Source organism: Oncorhynchus tshawytscha, linkage group LG21 (genome assembly GCF_018296145.1).
Source record: "Oncorhynchus tshawytscha isolate Ot180627B linkage group LG21, Otsh_v2.0, whole genome shotgun sequence".
Lineage (NCBI taxonomy): Eukaryota > Metazoa > Chordata > Actinopteri > Salmoniformes > Salmonidae > Oncorhynchus > Oncorhynchus tshawytscha.
Genome location: NC_056449.1, coordinates 14,044,892 through 14,066,294, shown reverse-complemented (window position 1 = coordinate 14,066,294; position 21,403 = coordinate 14,044,892). Strand labels below are relative to the sequence as shown.

Here is a 21,403-nt window from a genome sequence, read left to right as displayed (position 1 = left end):
CTGCATAGACAAACATTGGCAGTAGAATCACCGTACTAAAGAGCTCAGAGACTTTCAACGTGGCACTGTCATAGAATGCCACCTTTCCAAGAAGTCAGTCAGTTCCTCAAATTTCTGCCCTGCTAGAGCTTCCCCGGTCAATTTTAAGTGCTGTTATTGTGAAGTGGAAACATCAAGGAGCAACAACAGCTCAGCCACAAAGTGGTAGGCCACACAAGCTCACAGAACGGGACCGCAGAGTGTTGAAGCATGTCGCATCTAAAAATTGCCCCCCGGATGCAACACTCACACTCACTAGCACTCACTCACGAGTTCCAAATTGCGTCTGGAAGCAACGGCCGCACAATAACTGTTCGTTGGGAGATTCATGAAAAGGGTCGCTATGGCTGAGCATGCTCAAAGCCAAGCGTCGGTTGGAGTGGTTTAAAGCTTGCCGCCATTGGACTCTGGAGCAGTGGAAACGCGTTCTCTGAGATGATGAATCTCACTTCATAATCTGGCAGTACGACAGACAAATCTGGGTTTGGTGGATGCCAGGAGAATGCTACCTCCCCTATGCATAGTGCCAACTGTAATGTTTGGTGGAGGAGGAACAATGGTCTGGGGCTGTTTTTCATGGTTTGGGCTAGACCCCTTAGTTCCAGTGAAGGGAAATATTAATGCTGCAGCATACAATTACATTCTAGACTATTCTGTGCTTCCAACTTTGTGGCAACAGTTTGGGGAAGTTGATTTCCTGTTTCAGCATGACAATGCCCCCATGCACAAAGCGAGGTCCATACAGAAATGGTTTGTTGAAATCGGTGTGGAAGAACTTGACTGGCCTGCACAGAATACGTTTAATTAACGATTGCACCTTAACTTCATCGAACACATTTGGGATGAATTGGAATGCCGACTGCGAGTCAGGCCTAATTGCCCAACATCAGTGCCCGACCTCACTAATGCTCTTGTGGCTGAATGGAAGCAAGTCCCCGCAGCAATGTTCCAACATCTAGTGGAAAGCATTCCCAGAAGATTGGAGGCTGTTATAGCAGCAAAGGGGGAACCAATTCCACATTAATGACCATGATTTTGGAATGAGATATTCGATGAGCAGGTGTCCACATACGTTTGGTCATGTAGTGTAAATCACAACATTCATCTGCATTTCCTGCTGCACAGAAAAATTTTCAGCAACATCAGAGTGATCAAATGTTTCGTGAAATTCAATCAAATCAAAATCAAATCAAATGTATTTATATAGCCCTTCTTACATCAGCTGATATCTCAAAGTGCTGTACAGAAACCCAGCCTAAAACCCCAAACAGCAAGCAATGCAGGTGTAGAAGCACGGTGGCTAGGAAAAACTCCCTAGAAAGGCCAAAACCTAGGAAGAAACCTAGAGAGGAACCAGGCTATGAGGGGTGGCCAGTGCTCTTCTGGTTGTGCCTGGTGGAGAATATAACAGAACATGGCCCAGATGTTCAAATGTTCATAAATGATCAGCAAGGTCAAATAATAATGATCACAGTAGTTGTTGAGGGTGCAACAGGTCAGCACCTCAGGAGTAAATGTCAGTTGACAGGAGAAATACTCCAACCCAATCCACTGAACACATCTGAAACATATTGAATGTGTGATCTTGTAAGAAAGACCTCAGGGCCATTTATAAGCACCTTATTACACAGTAATAATAAAAAATCCCAACGTCAAAAATATTGCTCTATTTGTCAGTATCATTCTACGTTACTGTACATTTTAGCACATAAGCACTTTGACTTTTGAGATCCTACTGTAGCCTATAAGCAATGTGCTACATCTCAGGCTTCAAATGTAGGTTGACTGTAATGGCATTACAGAAATCTAACATTAGGCCTACAGCAAAGAAACTTATTCTGACAAGATTCTCCTCATGTCTTGCCCAAAAACCAACATTTATTTCATTGTGATTTTCATTGTGATTCCCCAATTTTCTAAACCCTTATATCTGAGTTTTTTTCTGAGAGTTTCACTCAGAATTTCGCGGAATTCTAAAATATATGAAAAATGTATCACAATAATTGTTTCTTCGAAATGAATTGGGAGCTCGATACAATGTTGTCTATTCGTCTACTCTCGTTCAACCCTCCTCCCCCTCGACTAATCAGCGCATGCTCAGCAAAGCTCCAAGAGGTGTTTCGGCCTGTTTCGGGATTGGCCGGACATTTTCGCCTCTTTGTTTTACTGATAGTGGATTTAAATCGGATTCAACCCAATGTCCAGTGGACTGTACTGTTCCTAAACAGGTTAGTTCTTTTGACTTGAAGGATTTTAGGCGTATTAATGCATTAGTGCGTCTATTGGTGATTTATGGCTGCGATTTGTATTGTTCTTATTCATTTTTGTCTGTGCCTTTTCCGCTTGGTGGTATGGGCATGCTATACGTGTTGTTTTATGTGCCTATGTGGTAGTGTATGGCGGCGCCGGGCCCTGCAGTTAGACACCGGGATCCTTTTCAAGGAAAAGTGCATTAGAAGGGAGGGTGTGGATAGCAGTGAAGCTCTCTTTTTGTTCTATAATACGGGAGCTCTCGTAGACGCTCACATGTCTCCCATAATATTTGTGTTGTTTGGAGCGACAAACCAATCTTTCCCATTGCCTGGAATGTTCTTGAAAAACCATGATCCACCATTAACCCTTTCGGGCTTCGAAAGTTCGGTGTTAATGCACGAGGGTGTAGTTGTAGCCACCTGATTAAATCTAGACAAAAGAGAGTTTATGATTTTTAGGGGCTATTTCGCCCCCATCTAACTGTATGGAACTGTGACATTGTGGGATTTTGGTGAAGGGCCGAGCCAACAAGTCTCTCTCTTTTGGTAGCTAGATTGATGTCTTGTAATAAGGGACAGCAATATGTCAATTGCTCCGAGGGACAAGCCACAAGAGCCAAGTGGCTATACAAGCTAAACTTAGGTGGGTTTTCCTGGCTTCAGCCTATGTAGGGATTCAATGTTTTTTTACTGTTACAACAATAAATCACAAAGGCAGGCAGGCACAAACATCCTCAAGTTTCATTGTATAATTAACTACTTAGCATATTACTAGCCAATATTCTGTATGTTACTTAACCTGTAAATCATAAATATATCTCAACATGAACAGCTTCTTCATTCCTGGTTGACATAGGTTATGCAAATGTCATAATCAGGGAAGAATTGCAGAGAGCCATTCATTGGCTATGTTGAGTGTTGTTGATCAGGATCTCTAGTCCACTCAATCAATGAGCCAGTATCATTAGAGCAATAAAGAAGGCTGTATTTCTCTTCATCACAGCCTTTGTTATGAACAGGCTTATCTAACAAATCCACTCACACTTTACAAAGAAACACAGTAGCCATACAAAAATTCCACATGAAGGTGTTGATTGCCCCTCGACTGGTGTAAAAACTGGCCATTAGGCTGCAGCTTCGTGTTGTTCTCTCTGTCCATGATGTTATGGCTAGTATGTCCAGCAGTGTATAGAATAGCCCATGTGTAAAGTTGCTCTTATACCGGTGGTAACACTGTAATTAGCCTACTATGACATCAACCTCGTTGTTACATTGTAGTTATTACATTGTAATGAGGTTGAGGGGTTTTGGTAATTATACAAGGGTCTACCACCTAAATACATTATACGGAAATGCCAAATTCCAAATAATTTGGGGAATCCACCAACATTTTGGGATTAGGGTCCGTTCCATGAAGTTCAATTCCATACCAAATTCTTTGTCAAGGTGTGTTGACTGTTGTTAATGAGAATCCCAATCAGTGACCAGCAGAGCAAAACAACAGATGAACCATAAACCAGACATCACCCCCTTGAACCATATCTCACTACACCCCTTCTTGAAATTATGTCAGCATATACAGACACAAGAAAATGGTAACACACATTGTTGTTATAGACCTGGTGAATGACAAGGCCTATTCATTTTGTGAATAAAACCAGACCTGTGTTGGCCTGTCACTTTTTCTACACTCGTGAGGGGATTAGGATTACACCCATAGAGGGGATTAGGATTACACCCGTAGAGGGAAGTAGGTCCTAACTGTAACAGTTTACTTCCCTGACTGTTGCTGTTGTATGTCAACATTGGGGCCCGGGACGATACCAGTATCGCGATACTTGTTAGTATCGTAGCAAGGAAACAAAACACAAAGCAGATTTAACTTCTTTATGAAAACAGCCCTAATGTTTGAAACAAACAGCATTGTGCTTTCATCCAGAGTCGCATTTATTTATTTTCCAAGTTAAAGCACACAATATTTTACATCCAGCAGGTTTTTAAAGGACTGAAGAGTTAGGTCTGCTTTGTGTTTTAATTTTTGCAATGGAAAAAATATTGCAATACTGGTATTGTCACAGCCTTAGAAACATATCGAAAACTGGTTCACACAACAGGTTATGTAAGTAAATTCAGTGGTTTGACACACATACGTGGTTTGACATACAGTGCCTTTGGAAAGTATTCAGACACCTTGACCTTTTCTACATTTTGTTAAATTACAGCCTTATTCTAAAACTGGTTTAATAGTTTTTTTGCTCATCAATCTACACACAATACCCCATAATGACAAAGCAAAAACAGTTAAAAAATATATTTAGCTAATTTATTGGGGGGAAAAATTGAAATATCAGCATTCAGACCCTTTACTCAGTACTTTGTTGAAGCACCTATGACAGCGATTACAGACTTGATTCTTCTTGGGTATGATGCTACAAGCTTGGAACACCTGTATTTGTGGAGTTTCTTAAATTCTTCTCTGCAGATCCTCTCAAGCTCTGTCAAGTTGGATGGGGAGCGTTGCTGCACAGCTATTTTCAGGTCTCTTCAGAGATGTTAGATCTGGTTCAAGTCTGGGCTCTGGCTGGGCCACTCAAGGACATTCAGAGACTTGTCACGAAGCCACTCCTACATTGTCTTGGCTGTGTGCTTAGGATCGTTGTCCTGTTGGAAGGTGAACCTTCTCTCCAGTCTGAAGTCCTGAGTGCTCTGGAGCAGGTTTTCATCAAGTATTTCTCAGTACTTTGCTTCGTTCATCTTTGCCTCAATCCTGACTAGATTCCCAGTCCCTGCTGCTGAAAAACATCCCCACTACATGATGCTGCCACCAACATGCTTCACTGTAGGGAAGGTGCCAGGCCAAAGAGTTCAATCTTGATTTCATCAGACCAGGGAATCTTGTTTCTCATGGTCTGAGAGTCTTTAGGTGCCTTTCGGAAAACTTCAAGAGGGCTGTCATGTGCCTTTTACTGAGGAGTGGCTTCTGTCTGGCCACTCTACCAAACAGGCCTGATTGGTGGAGTGGTGTGGAGATGGTTGTCCTTCTGGAAGGTTCTCCCACCTCCACAGAGAAACTCTGGAGCTATGTCAGAGGGACCATTGGGTTCTTGGTCACCTCCCTAACCAAGGCCCTTCTCCCCGACTGCTCAGTTTGGTCTGGCAGCCAGCACTAGGAAGAGTCTAGGTGGTTCCAAGCTTCTTCCATTTAAGAATGATGGCCACTGTGTTCTTGGGGACCTTCAATGCTGCAGAAATGTTTTGGTACCCTTCCCCAAATCTATGCCTCGACACAATCCTGTCTTGGAGCTCTATGGACAATTCCTTCAACCTCATGGCTTGATCAAAGGAACAACTACTGATTTTATATCCACTGGCTGTTACTTACTAAGTTTGACAGATGGCCTATAGCCTGTTAGTGTTTCCCCAAACCTTGGAATATGGCCTATCATTCATGCATTTAGCTACATCTCTGAATTCTAGCGTACTGATGGGCACTGGACTGAATCCAGATACACTTGTCAATTCAGCCAATTTGAGATTGGTAATGTGAAGGCTGTGTGAAGCAATTCAAGTAACCCAATCCCAAATCAAACACTAGACCCTACGTCCTATGGTCTTCTGGACGTCTGAGAGGAATACATGTTCAGTGTGTCACTTTAACTTGTTACCACACTATTGCCATGTTATTCCCACTTTAGTCTGTGTTGCAATATAAAGTTCTCCCTTAATTTCAGTAACAAATACGATTTATTTGAGAAACATCTGTGACAAACGTGTGGGGCTAGTCTACCAAATTCAGACTCGATGACGATTCAACTGTGTGTTAGCTTTCAGACGGGCTAAATTGTTCAAATTGGATGTTTCGTCTGTGTTCATGAACCGAATAGGTTGTGACTTGCTTATATAGTGCCGGTTCCAAATTCTTATGGTGTAATGTCTGTATTGAAGGTTCCGTTTTAAGATGTGTTAGTTTACAACAGCCTTTTTGTGGAGGTGTTGAAGTCTGATGTTTAACATAGCTCTGTTTTTTTAACAATGGCAAGAGGACTGCACAAAATCATTACAGTGTTGACATACAACGCATTTCTTTGTTTCCTGCTCTCGAGAAGGATTATATAGAACCTTTAAATGGCTGCTTTCTACTCTCTCTCTCATTGTTCTCATAGCTTCAAACTCTTTATCCACAGTCAAGCACCCTGTGTCATGACACTTGCACTGCTGCACCCATTTAGGGTGAAGTGACCTAAAGCGAACTCTCAGGTGCCAGACTCTATAGCAAGTTATTACTTTACTGGTGGGTCAGTGGTGTCATTCCCCTGTGGGTCAGTAGAGAGGGCACTTGGACCTAAGGAGGCTGACTGACACTCTGACAGGTTGAATTCAGCGGGATCATGCCTGGCATGTACTTTACTAATTAAAACGAAGGCCATGGCAGCCGAAACACAACTGTTTTATACTTGAAGTCACAAAAATGACTTTTTTTTTAAAAAAGCGAGTGAAAGTTGTCTTTATCAAATTATTTATGGCTGCATCACCAAATTGGAGATTGTTGATGCACTGTCCACCTACAACCAAGCCTATACCAGTTCAAAAGGCACAGCAAACACACCTTGAAATTAACTGATGAACAATCACACATCATTCATGTGTTTCAAGAAAATGATTTATTTAGGATACATTAATGCTGAAGGGCCATAGCCTTCCATTAGCTTAAATAACACCAGCTGGCCTCGTCAAGTGTATCTGAACATAGAGCCTTATCTGGAACACTAGCCATGGTTTAGTTTGTGTCATGCCAGACAATCTTTGAAGTAACAATTGGTTTAGGATACACTTCATAAGTGGAAATATACCCCCCCCCCCATCCTCTTTGCCATGCACTGTGTCATGGAATCTAGGGCATTCATACACATGTTTTCAACATGCAGATTCCACAGCATATATTTTAGTTTAAAAATACAAACTTTACTTCAGGTCAAAACTCGAAGGTTGACATTGTTTTCTCGTTAACGCAAAAGTGAAAACAGAGAGCTGTGTTATAGACTGAAAATGTAGGCCTAGGCATGAATTCTACTATACTGACAACTTCGACATCCTCTACAAGACACATTTAAACAAAAATTGCCTAGTGCAGGGACCATCAACTAGATTCAGCTGCAGGCCGAGGTTTTTTTTCTTAAGCGGAGGGCAAATTGACCACAAGAAGCCCAAACAGCTATAATATGGAACTAAAACATAATAATTTAAAACCTAGCTTACATTTATATACAATCACGTGTCTCTCCATTATGCGTCGGAATACTTGCAGCTGTATTCCTGGTGTTTTTACAGTCTTTCATGTCCAACAATGAAAATTCGAACCAAAAAAAACGTATAAAACCCCCACGGCCCGTCAGTTGGGGAATCCTGCCCTAGTACCCCAGAAGAGGGCCCTGGCTATCTAGCAATTTGATTCAAGGCAAACCCAACCACTAGATCAAAGTTCTCTTATTTTTATATATTTATATACAGTGCTTTCAGAAAGTATTCAGATCCCTTGAGTTTTTCCACATTTTGTAACATTACAGCCTTATTCTAGAATTGATTAAATAAAAACAGATACTTATTTACATAAGTATTCAGACCCTTTGCTACGAGACTCGAAATTGAGCTCAGGTGCATCCTGTTACCATTGATCATCCTTGAGATGTTTCCACAACTTCATCAGAGTCCACCCGTGGAAAATTTAATTGTTTGGACTTGATTTGGAAAGGTACACACCTGTCTATATAAGGTACCACAGCTGACAGTGCATGTCAGAGCAAAAACCAAGCCATGAGGTTGACGGAATTGCTCGTAGAGCTCTAACCCAGGGATCTAACCCAGGTCTGTAGTGACGCCTCTAGCACTGCAATGCAGTGCCTTAGACCTCTTTGCCACTCGGGAGGCCCCCAAAGTTCTCTTAAACATAGTTTTTAGCTGATGGTCTGTGCTACTGAGTTAATGAAAGAAAACAACATGGCTTGTTTGTTCCTTATCCCCTCCCCCTGTATCACTCCTGTTGCAGTAGACTGATCAAATCAAATGTTATTGGTCACATACACATGGTTAGCAGATGTTAGTGCGAGTGTAGCGAAATGCTTGTGCTTCTAGTTCTGACCGTGCAGTAATATCTAACAAGTAATCTAACAATTTCACAACAACTACCTTATACACACAAGTGTAAAAGAAGGAATAAGAATATGTACATATAAATATATGAATGTGCTATGGCCGAACAGCATAGGCAAGATGCAGCAGATGGTATAGAGTACAGTATATACATATGAGATGAGTAATGTAGGGTATGTAAACATGATATAAAGTGGCATTGTTTAAAGTGACTTGTGATACATTTATTACATCCAATTTTGAATTATTAAAGTGGCTAGAGATTTGAGGCAGTATGTTGGCAGCAGCCACTCAATGTTAGTGATGGATGTTTAACAGTCTAATGGCCTTGAGATAGAAGCTGTTTTTCAGTCTCTCGGTCTGAGTTTTGATGCACCTGTACTGACCTCGCCTTCTGGATGATAGCGGGGTGAACAGGCAGTGGCTCGGGTGGTTGTTGTCCTTGATGATCTCTTTGGCCTTCCTGTGACATTGGTGGTGTAGGTGTCCTGGAGGGCAGGTAGTTTGCCCCCGGTGATGCGTTGTGCAGACCACACTTCCCTCTGGAGAGCCTTACGGTTGTGGGCGGTGCAGTTTCCATACCAGGCGGTGATACAGCCCAACAGGATGCTCTCGATTGTGCATCTGTAAAAGTTTGTGAGTGTTTTTGGTGACAATCCAAATTTCTTCAGCCTCCTGAGGTTGAAGAGGCGGTGTTGCAGAGGCGCTCTTCACCACTCTGTCTGTGTGGGGGGACCATTTCAGTTTGTCCGTGATGTGTATGTCGAGGAACTTAACTTTACATCTTCTCCACTACTGTCCCATTGATGTGGATAGGGGGGTGCTCCCTCTGCTATTTCCTGAAATCCACAATCATCTCCTTTTGTTTTGTTGATGTTGAGTGTGAGGTTATTTTCCTGACACCACACTCCGAAGGCCCTCACCTTCTCCCTTGCAGGCCGTCTCGTCGCCGTTGTTGGTAATCAAGCCTACCACTGTAGTGTCATCTGCAAACTTGATGATTGAGTTGGAGGCGTGCATGGCCACGCAGTAATGGGTGAACAGGGAGTACAGGAGAGGGCTGAGAACGCACCCTTGTGGGGCCCCATTGTTGAGGGTCATCCATCGGGATGGAGATGTTGTTTCCTACCCTCACCACCTGGGGGTGGCCCGTCAGAAAGTCCAGGACCCAGTTGCACAGGGCAGGGTCGAGACCCAGGGACCGTGAGCTGTAATCGATGAACAGCATTCTTACATAGTTATTCCTTTTATCCAGATGGGTTAGGGCAGTGTGCAGTGTGATTGCGATTGCGTCGTCTGTGTATCTATTGGGGCGGTAAGCAAATTGGAGTGGGTCTAGGGTGTCAGGTAGATATGATCCTTGACTAGTCTCTCAAAGCACTTCATGATGACGGAAGTGAGTGCTACGGGACGATAGTCGTTTAGCTCAGTTACCTTAGCTTTCTTGGGAACAGGAACAATGGTGTCCCTCTTGAAGCATGTGGGAATAGCAGACTGGGATAGGGATTGATTGAATATGTCCATAAACACACCAGCCAGCTGGTCTGCGCATGCTCTGAGGACACGGCTGGGGATGCCGTCTGGGCCTGCAGCCTTGCGAGGGTTAACACGTTAGCTGCGGTGAAGGAGAGCACACAGGTTTTGGTAGCGGGCCAGGTCAATGGCACTGTATTTTCCTCAAAGTGAGCTATGAGGTTGTTTAGTTTGTCTGGGAGCAAGACATCTGTGTCCGCGACGGGGCTGGTTTTCTTTTTGTAATCCGTGATTGACAGTAGACCCAGCCACATACGCCTCGTGTCTGAGTCGTTGAATTGCAACTGTACTTTGTCTCCATACTGATGCTTAGCTTGTTTGATTGCCTTGCGGAGGGAATAGCTACTCTGTATGTATTCGGTCATGTTTCCGGTATCCTTGCCATGATTAAAAGCAGTGGTTTGTGCTTTCAGTTTTGCACGAATGCTCCCATCAATCCACGGTTTCTGGATGGGGAAGGTTTTAATAGTCTCAGTGGGTACAACATCACCGATGCACTTGCTAATAAACTCGCTCACCGAATCAGCGTATACATCAATTTTGTTGTCTGAGGCTATCTGGAACATATCCCATTCCACGTGATTGCTTCAATCTTGAAGCGTGGAATCAGATTGGTCGGACCAGCATTGAAAAGACCTGAGCATGGGCGTTTCCTGTTTTAGTTTCTGTCTATAGGCTGGGACCAACAAAATGGAGTCGTGGTCAGATTTGCCGAAAGGAGGGCGCGGTGGGGCTTTGTATGTGTCACGGAAGTTAGAGTAGCAATGATCCAGAATTTTGCCAGCCCGGGTCGAGCATTCGATATGCTGATCAAATTTAGAGAGCCTTGTTTTAAGATTAGCCTTGTTAAAAATTCCCAGCTACAAAAAATGCAGCCTCAGCATATGTGGTTTCCAGTTTACATAGAGTCCAATGAAGTTCTTTTAGGGCCGTCGAGGTGTCTGCTTGGGGGGGATATACACGGCTGTGATTATAATCGAAGAGAATTCTCTTGGTGGATAATGCGGTCGGTGTTTGATTGTAAGGAATTCTAGGTCAGGTGAACAAAAGGACTTTAGTTCCTGTATGTTGTTATGATCACACCACGACTCGTTAATCATAAGGCATACAATACACCCACGCCCTTCTTACCAGAGAGATGTTTGTTTCTGTCGGCGCGATGCGTGAAGAAACCGGGTGGTTGTACCGACTCTGATAACGTATCCCGAGTGAGCCATGTTTCCGTGAAACAGAATATTACAATCTCTGATGTCTCTCTGGAAGGCAACCCTTGCTCGAATTTTGTCTACCTAGTATACTCGTGGGCGGTGTGCCCGTCTACGGAGCCTGACCAGAAGACCGCTCCGTCTGCCCCTTCTGCGGCGCCGTTGTTTTGGGTTGCCTACTGGGATCCGATCCATTGTCCTGGGTGGTGGTCCAAACAGAGGATCCGCTTCGGGAAAGTCGTATTCCGGGTCGTAATGTTGGTAAGTTGACGTTGCTCTTATATCCAATAGTTCCTCCCGGCTGTACGTATTAAGACTTCAGATTTCCTGGGGTAACAGTGTAAGAAATATTAAATAAAAATACAAAATACTGCATAGTTTCCTAAGAACGAAGTGTTCATCATCATGATGATGATGATGATAGGGTTTTGTCTCCTTGATAATGTCTGTGTATCTCCTTGATTATGTCTGTGTTCTATGTGCTACCCGAGATGGGTTCCATATTGTCAAACTACAGCAATCACTGTCCATTGCCTTACCCCGTACATAAACGGTCCAGGGAATCAGCTAGGGCCTAACTGTACTACATAAAAGAAGGCCTTCTGGCATCCCATGACGTTAGTGCAGCTTGCTTCACTTTTGATCACTTGTATTGTCTGTCTGTCCCTACTGCCACCAACTCTCATTCACGCGTCAGTCAAGACCTTCAGAGTATTTAGAAGGGTAGAATAAACAGTGTGTGTGTGTGTACGCGTGTTTGTGTACGCATGTGTGTTTACCCGTGAGTGTGTGTGTACGTACACACGCGAATGCACGTGTGTGGTGTGTGTGTTTTTGAAGTGAATCCAATGCATCCTGGCTCTCTCTGTTGAAACAGGCCTCAGTGTCCGACTCTCAGGCTGGCACCCAGTCTACACTGGACCCAAACACTCCACTGCCCACAGGCTGCCAACAGGGGCTCTTTGTGATGCCAAAGTGTGTGTGTCTGTTTCTGTGTGTATGCCATCATCAGCATTGACACACAACCCATCAATGACTGGATGTGTGTGCGCGTGTGTTTGTGTAGACCTACAGGCTTAGCCTTTATTTATTTCTGAGAAATACATCTCTAGTATTGTGTGTGTGTGTGTGTGTGTGTGTGTGTGTGTGTGTGTGTGTGTGTGTGTGTGTGTGTGTGTGTGTGTGTGTGTGTGTGTGTGTGTGTGTGTGTGTGTGTGTGTGTCATTCCGAATGAGCATGGTCTGCACCATGCAAGGCTTTATGAGGTTCCTATTAACTTAGATATGACACATGATCCACCCTGTCGGCTCTCCTCAGGGTCAAGTCAGGGCACTTTGATTGAACTCTTCAAGCTCTTGTACCCTGAAATGAACTGTCTCTAGGGTAAATCCATTAGAATTCAAAACTTTTTGACAGCACCCCGTTTGATTTTAAACGAAACCTTCCATACATATTTGCCCATTGTAGAAGAGGTCAGAAAGTGACTTTTTGGACCCGAAAGAACAAAACATTCACGAGATAGAGGTGCTCAACATTTTGCAAACCCCACCCTACCATGAGACATCCATGTCTTCATCACTGGAAGAGATTGAGATATGAGATGGTTGAGACTGGTATCATTTGAAAGGTGACAAACAGCGCTGTCAAACTATTGTATAATTTCTGGGATTTAAAATAAAATAAAAAACAATCCATACTTTTTTAACCTTTTAACATCAATTATCTAAAAACGGTAGGCATGACCAGGGATGTTCTTTTGATAAGTGTGTGAATTAGACAATTTTATTGTCCTGCTAAGCATTCAAAATATAATACTTATTAGTATTATACTAATTGGTGTCAGGGAAAATGTATGGAGTAAAAAGTACATAATTTTCTTTAAGAATGTAGTGATGCGTCAGGGAAAATGTATGGAGTAAAAAGTACATAATTTTCTTTAAGAATGTAGTGATGCGTCAGGGAAAATGTATGGAGTAAAAAGTACTTAATTCTCTTTAGGAATGTAGTTAAGTAAAGTAAAAGTAGTCAAAAATATAAATAGTCAAGTACAGATACTCCCAAAAACTACTTAAGTAGTACTTTCAAGTATTTTTACTTCAGTACTTTACATCACTGCAGACATGACCATTTATGTTGACATTCGATGGTGGGTGGACCGGCGGTCATCTTTGTGGTAGTAATTAGAAGGTCAAATTTCAATGAAATGTACCTTTCAATGGTGTACCAGTCAAATTGCAGTGGTCTGAAGGGAAAGGTCCATTCTATTCATTACATTTCTATGATTGAAATGACACCCACCTGTATTCAAGAACATGTTGTCTCTAAACTGATGGTTGGCACAACACAAAAACCTCAAATGATGTGAAATAGGGTCTAAGCTACAACAGAGTTGACGTGTTTTTAGATAATCGTCGTTAAAGATGTAAAACTGTCAATTTTGATAAAAAATGTAAAAAATATTCAAGAAATAATATAATTGTTTGACCACACACTAAATGATATCAAACTCAACCATTGATCTTTCCCAGTGATGAAGACATGGATGTCTCATGGTAGGGTGGGGTATGCAAAATGGGTCAACTTGAGCACCTTTATCTCCTGAATGTTTTGGCATTCAGGTCCAACAAGTCTCTTTCTGACCACTTCTTCCATAGGCAAACATGTATGAAAAGATTTGTTTAAATCAAAAGTGATGCCGTCAAAAAGTTATTGATTTCAAATGGATTCACCCTCAATCCACCACTGCTAGCCTATTTCTGTTAGCAGGCAGTGTGGTCTCGTCCTCACTAGGCTAACTCTACGTAAAACCTCTCACCCAGATTCAAATTAGTTTTCTATTTGATTTATGTATTCTATCATTGTATCATATAGGCTATTCTATGAGACAGCATTTGACTTTAGCCACTCACTTTCATTGAATTTTCAGATGACACAAAATTGAAATCGAAGACTGATACGAGCTGCAAGTTGCGGTGCATTGAGCAGTTATGGTTTTACTCAATACTGCAATATGTGGATGTTCTCATCTTATAGATCAGGAACATTTATGTGACTATAATGTCTATAATGTAGTAGGCCTATAATGTGTGCATTCAAAATGTCCAACAATGCTATACCTTTCCCTCACTATAACAGATCTGGCATGCTGTAACTCAACACATCCTAGTATTCCTAGAAGTCAGCCGTCTTTCATGCTGCGGAACCTTTGAGGCCCTTTGACCCCAGACACAGATCTACAAAAACAAAGATCCTCATGTTGTAGCCAAGCAAAACAAGATATAAGTGCTCCTTTACACTCCCGTCTCAGAATAAAGTAGACTGCTGTGACTTTTATCACAGTCTGTGTAAAGTACAGTGATGTTTTGTCATAAAATATCAATGTTCTCAGATTCATGATCTGGAGAAAAAACAAAAAGAACCCATTATCTTACCTTGACTATCTTGACGTTTTACTGTTACCCAACCAGAGATTAGAGCATGGCTCTTGCAACACCAAGAGTCATGGGTTCAATTCCCACTGTGGGCACCCATACAGGAAATGTATGCACACATGACAGTTGCTTTGGATAAATTAGTCTGCTGAATGGCTATTATTTGATGGTATATAGTGTTGTAACATACTTTGATGCAACCAGTAAATGCCCAAATTGAATCCATTACAGAAAAAGGACAAAAACACAAAGGAATCACTCAGGATGTCTACACTGTGTGGTTTTGCCTCAAGATCCAATGACGTGACTTCCTTAGAGGAACCGCTTACGGAGTTTGTTTGTTTTATGCATTAGCACCTTAGATACAGCGTAAACATTCTGAATCAACCTGCAGTGTTTTCTTCTGAATCTGCAATTGAAAAGCTGTGTTGTGCTTGAAACACCACAGCACATCTGTCATCTCTACCACACTCATTTCTGGATAAGGGACCTATTGAAGCATCAATCACATTGCCTGTGTATTGAGGACCACATTAGTTATAGGCCCAGTTCACTTGGAGCAGTTTGGACAAGCATTCACTCTAGATTGGCTAGATTGACTTGTCAATGTGGTGTTCTCTGACATCCAGTGTCGTGTTGAATGGCCGTGCCTCCATCAGGAACCTGCAGGTGTTGCGGTTCAACCAAACCTTCAGTACCTTCATTGATACATGGGAAGTTCATAGGATCATGTCAATTTGGGTGTCAAATAAAAGCTAAGAGTCTATATTTTTGAGAAATGAAGGCGTATGTACATTTTTCAGCCATTTTCCATCCATTAGGGAAAAGCAAAGTCTTCGTTATCTGGTCAAACAGATGGAAAAGGAGTCTTAGAAAACCTCGACCTGAATAAGTCTTAAAATGTATCAGAAATACATCAAAAGACAATAAAGACCCCATGTCAAATAATAACAACAAAGAGAAATTGTTTACATTCTGTAAGTTCAAGAATTGTTGCCTTGTAATTATGTTATAAGTAAAGGTAGACCTACCAATTAGTTTGTGTTTTTAAAGATATCAAGTTTGTTTATGAATTATTAAGTGAATTACAGAAAAATCTGGAATCGAATTACTGCAAAGAAATTTGATACAATCATAGTAGTCACAAACCACAGTTGGGTCACCTGCTACTGTCCTCCCTTCCACTGCCATACTGTTATGTTCAGCTCATAACTGTTTTCTTTGTCTTTCTGTTATCTGGTGGTCAAAGCAAGACTATGAAAACAGTCTGGACAATTTCTCCCTCTCACTTTTCTTCTCTCTCTCTCTCTCTCTCCAGTTAATGCCACCTCTCCCTGCTCCTCCTGACACCTACCACCTACCCTCTTTCCATTTACTGTAACCAGCAGCCGTACCCACTGAGCACCGGCTGACAATGGACATCCGTGGATGTTGAAAAGTGGTTGAAATTTGGTCAGTCTGCCCAGGCCGAACCAATCATAGACGTCGATGTTTCACAAGTTTGGACAGTACAGGACACTACACTTACAGTAGATCACAATAGAGAACAGTACAGAACAGTACAGTAAAGGAAAGTAGAGTACATTATAGTACTGTACAGTATAGTTCAGTACAGTAGAGCACACTAGAGCAGAGTACAGTATAATGTACTGAACTCTACTGTGCTGTGTTGTTCAGTGCTTTACTGTGCTCTACAGTGATGTCCAAACTTGTGAAACATAGACGTCTATGATTGGTTCAGATTGTTTCAAATGTGGTCTTTTTTGGGAGCGGAGTCCATTACAATAAATGCCAGTGTTTAGAATAATACCTAAATATGCAAAATAAGGATATTCCATATTACTACGTTCATTTACCTATTCGGGATACATCACCATGAAGAGAATGACATTCATATCCAGAATGATGCATTTGTGTACAGTACAGATCAGGGACCCATGATGTAATACCGTTACCGGGTGTAAATCCACTTCACCTACTGTAGATCAATAACCAAAATATTTATTTTTGCAAACTCAACGTGTCTTTCTTTCAGCAGATGTTTTTGAATCTTAATTGGGAGAAGATATTTAACATAGTTTCTGGAAAACTTGGTCACATAAAACACTTAGGGAGATTTTACAGTAATTCTGTTACCAAACTTTGCATTTGCACAGTTCTTTCAGTAAATGTGTTTTTGTGAAAGTCCTTGTGCATAGAATTGTATGGTTTGTTAAACTTTGAAATCAATGTTTTTTGTTTGGCGTACATTTTAAAATGAAAAATCTGAGTCAAAGCGTAATTCCGGGAACCTTGGAATTGTCCTACATTCATTGATGAAGCACTCTCGTTCAGTTGTCTCTGTAAGAGGCTTGGTCCGGAGTCGAACAGGTCTTGAGAAAAATGTAATTGAAAGCAAGTAGTAAATACAACCCAGTAGTAAACAAAACACAGGGTTACAACACTGGGTCATTTTGATACGGCAGGAGGTAAACACATCCTGGGTCATTTTGATATGGCAGGAGGTAAACACGTCCTGGGTCATTTTGATACGGCAGGAGGTAAACACGCCCTGGGTCATTTTGATACGGCAGGAGGTAAACACGTCCTGGGTCATTTTGATACAGCAGGAGGTAAACACGTCCTGGGCCATTTTGATACGGCAGGAGGTAAACACGTCCTGTCAACGCACTTGCAAGTGCTCTGCAACTGAATGCAGTTGTTCAACCCTGACAGTCTGGCAACTGTTACAGCAACTGTGTTACATGGTTTGGTGCGCAGCCCAGGTGATAGAGAACCCCTAATAGATGCTCAGCAGCCTTCCTTCACTCACCTCAATGGAGTAAGTGGACTGATGCCATGGTCTGGTGAGCAGACAAAAGCACACAGGCAGACTTGTATTGTCCCAGACCGAGTAAAAGAGAATTCACATTTAAGATCAATAGGCTAGAAAAAGCGGTGGGAGTCCATCTCATGCCAAGTCAAAGAGGTTTTTGGAGCTCACTACTCAAAGCGTTCTGGCTCAGAATGGGTAGTGAATCTCTAGGCCTCTGTCTAATAGAGTGACTAAGTACTGCAATACGTCAGTCCTCGTGTCATGTGGGGACACCACTTTTTCTCCTGGAAATATTAGGTCCAATGTTTATTTTTAGGCTTTACTGGATCTGAAGTTACTTTAAATATGGTTCATATTTTGTTAAATTAATTCAGGGACGTCTCCACTTCATACAACGGTCTCATTGTGTAAATGTTGTTTCAATAGTCTGAGCACTTTCCCAGGTTCATTTCAGGTCTGTAGAGCAGTGTCCCAAAGATGGTGGGTCACAGCCAACTCTTAAGCGGTTGCAGTTCAAGATAAGCCTGATATCAGGCAGATAAATTCTGTGCTCCAATATTTGTCTGGTCTCAGTTTAGTTCTTGATTGGGATAAGGCTAGAATGAGCCTCTCTAACTCCTGTCCTGGAGAGCTGCTGGGTGAGTACAGGCTTTTGTTCCAGTCCAGTGGTAACACATCGGTATTCCAACACTGCTCTCCAGGGTAGGAGTTGGAGGACACTGGGCTAGAAACACTGTTTCATCCCATGGTACAAGGGACTTTGGGGGGACCACCACTGCTGAAGAACACAAAGAATTCTAACCGTGTTGTTGTCTTTCTGCGTTCTCTCCTAGCCACATGAAAGGGCATCCATGATGCGGAGCTAACACCACCTCGTGCCTGCAGGAAGAGACGTGGCTGCCAAATTATCCCCAGTCAACACATGGCGTCATTAGGGGTAAGCCAAGACAATCACCCTCCATGAATGGAGTTTCATGTCTCGGCCTCACTCTGCCTCTGTCTGTCTGTCTGTCTGACTGACTGCTTGTTTCCCTGCCTGCCTGCCTGTCTCTGTCTGTCTGTCTGTTTTTCTCTCTCGACAGTGCCTTGAGTAAGTGTTCACACCCCTTGACTTTTCCACGTTTTGTTGTTACAGCCTGAATTTAAAACAGATTGAGATTTTCTGTCGCTGGTCTACAAACAATAGCCCATAATATCCCAGTACAATTATGTTTTTAGACATTTTTTACAAATAAATAATAAATGAAATGCTGAAATGTCTTGAGTCAATAAGTATTCAAATCCTTTGTTATGGCAAGTCTAAATACGTTCAGGAGTTAAAATGTGCTTAACAAGTCACGTAATATTACATGGACTCACTCTGTGTGCAATAATAGTGTTTAACATGATTTTTGAATGACTACCTCATCTCTGTACCCCACCCATACAATTGTCTGTAAGGTCCCTCAGTCGAGCACTGAATTTCAAACCCACATTCAACCACAAAGGACAGGGAGGATTTCCAGTGTCTCACAAAGAAGATGTAAAAAGCATATATTGAATATCCCTTTGAGCATGTTGAAGTTATTAATTACACTTTGGATGGTGTATCAATACACCCAGTTACAACAAAGATACAGCCGTACTTTCTAACTCAGTTGCCGGAGAGGAAGGAAACCGCTCAGGGATTTCACCATGAGCCAATGTTGACCTTAAAATAGTTACAGAGTTTAATGGCTGTGATAGGAGAATACAATGTTGTTGATCCAACCTCAGTTGTTACTCCACAATGCTAAGCTAAATGACAGAGTGAAAAGTTGGAAGCCTGTATAGAATTGAAATATTCCAATACATGCATCCTGTTTGCAATAAGACAGATGTGCAAAAGCAGGGTGGTGGCTGCATCATGTTATGGGTTTGCTTATCATCGGCAAGGACTAGGGAGTTTTTTTATTATTAAACGAAAACCGAATAGAGTTAAGCAGGCAAAATCAGGCAAAATCCTAGAGGAAAACCTGGTTAAGTCTGCTTTCCAACAGATACTGGGAGACAAATTCACCTTTAAACAGGACAATAACCTTAAACACAATGCCAAATATACACTGCAGTTGCTTACCAATACTACATTGATGTTCCTGAGTGACCTAGTTCCAGTTTTGACTTAAATTGTCATGAAAGTCTATGGCAAGACTTGAAAATGCCTGTCTGGCAATGATCAACAACCATTCTGACAGAGCTTGAAGAATTGGAAAAAGAATAATGTGCAAATGTTGCACAATCCTGGTGTGGAAAGCTCTTAGAGACTCACCCAGAAAGACTCACAGCTGTAATCATTGTCAAAGGAGATGTTATTGACTCGGGGGTGTGAATACTTATGTAAATGAGATATTTCTGTATTTAGTTTTCAATACATTTGCAAAGCTTTCTAAAAACATGTTTTCACTTTGTCATTATGGGGTATTGTTTGTAGATGGGTGTGAACACACAATTCAGTCTGTAACACCACAAAATGGGGATTAAGTCAAGGGGTATGAATACTTTCTGAAGGCACTTTGTACAAAGCAGTACTCTGCATGACCTTGAAACAAATGAGTTGGACAGTTGACAGGTCTTTATCTTTTAGTCTTTTTTCAAAACTGAATTGGGAGGTTACCCCTAGAATGTACAAAATAAACAAAACAGAACAACTTGAGTTTGGACTCAGCATGTTTTTTTTGTCCTTCTTCACCCTCAGAACCCTGAGACGCTAACCAGGAAGATCAAGTTGTGGGACATCAACGCCCACATCACTTGTCGCCTGTGTGAGGGGTACCTGATAGATGCCACTACTGTCACGGAGTGCTTACACACTTGTGAGTACCTGCCGATGGAACTCATACACAGTCTTCAGATAGTAACACTGCTCTTGTATCTTCATGAGGGCTTCATGCATAAGGTTTCATACAAGAATATACATTTTCGTTGTCACAATAAAGTGTAATTATCACAACAATCAAGCAAACCTCCCCACAAAGTAGTTGTAGTAATGATAGAGATGTATTTGCGTGAATGTCAGTGGCAACGCAAGTAATGTAGTAGGTCAGTCATGCCCTAGAGGGAGCCCTTGAACCACACGTGGAAAGTCTTCATTTACCAAATGTCAAGGTAGAGTGTACAGTAGATAGCTTTAATCATAATCCTCTGTTGAAAATGACTTTCTCTCAACCCCCCCAGACATGAAGCAACGAGACTCACATTGTCCAACAAGCTCTCTCTCCAAAAAGCTTCACTTTTTTAGAACCTAAAAAGATAGGAGAACAAGGCACCCATAATGCTGATCATGGAAGGGGCGTGTCTCTCTGTGTGTCTTCCAGTCTGCAGAAGCTGTCTAGTGAAGTACCTTGAGGAGAACAACACCTGTCCCACGTGCAGGATTGTCATTCACCAGAGCCATCCACTGCAGTACATCGGGTGAGTGAGCAGCCTGGACATTAAACCACTTTCCCCTTACCCGCTCAGTGTTGGGTTTCATCAGTGTGCGGCACAGAGACCCACCACTAGGGGGCAGCAGCACTGTCCAATGAACAATGTAGTGTCAAAGGAGATGGGAGTGGAGGGGGAACACACAACAACAGAATACATGCATATATACATGCACACACACACACACACACACACACTAAAGAGACTGTTGTCCATCTGTTGTCCAGTGTTGGGGCAGTAGGTTTTAATTAGTATTGTGGCCACTGGGATGTTCACCAGCTTAAATGTCTACCTGCTATTTAGTCATTAGGCATATGCCCCTATTTTAATGGAAAGGCCCATCTCGGAGTAGTTGTTTGTTTAAAATAAAAAGCTCATGAATGCCAAACATTTAAACAGGTGAAAGATACATCAGTGCATTATTTTTTTTAAACACAAATCATGGAACAGGTTCAAACTAGGTGTGAGAGGCAGAGATCAAAACAACTTCTACTACTACTGGTGCTGAGAGGATGAAAACACATGCAATCTAACCATATT

General features: G+C 42.0%; 1 protein-coding gene across 3 annotated transcripts in view; it reads left to right on the top strand.

Annotated features, from left to right (window-relative positions):
• Window positions 1-2,152: 2,152 nt before the first annotated feature.
• The window catches only part of LOC112221000 (polycomb group RING finger protein 3), a 43,723-nt gene continuing 24,472 nt past the window's right edge, over window positions 2,153-21,403 (top strand). The window contains exons 1-5 of one of the 3 annotated variants that reach the window (XM_042303131.1): window positions 2,153-2,267; window positions 15,926-16,059; window positions 18,256-18,359; window positions 20,136-20,253; window positions 20,755-20,851. In XM_042303131.1, coding sequence (XP_042159065.1) covers window positions 18,345-18,359; window positions 20,136-20,253; window positions 20,755-20,851 — 230 coding nt within the window. In that variant the 5' untranslated portion in view covers window positions 2,153-2,267; window positions 15,926-16,059; window positions 18,256-18,344. Of the gene's footprint in view, window positions 2,268-11,264; window positions 11,438-15,925; window positions 16,060-18,255; window positions 18,360-20,135; window positions 20,254-20,754; window positions 20,852-21,403 lie in introns of all 3 variants that reach the window. The other 2 variants (XM_042303130.1, XM_024383035.2) reach the window with 2 other exon arrangements.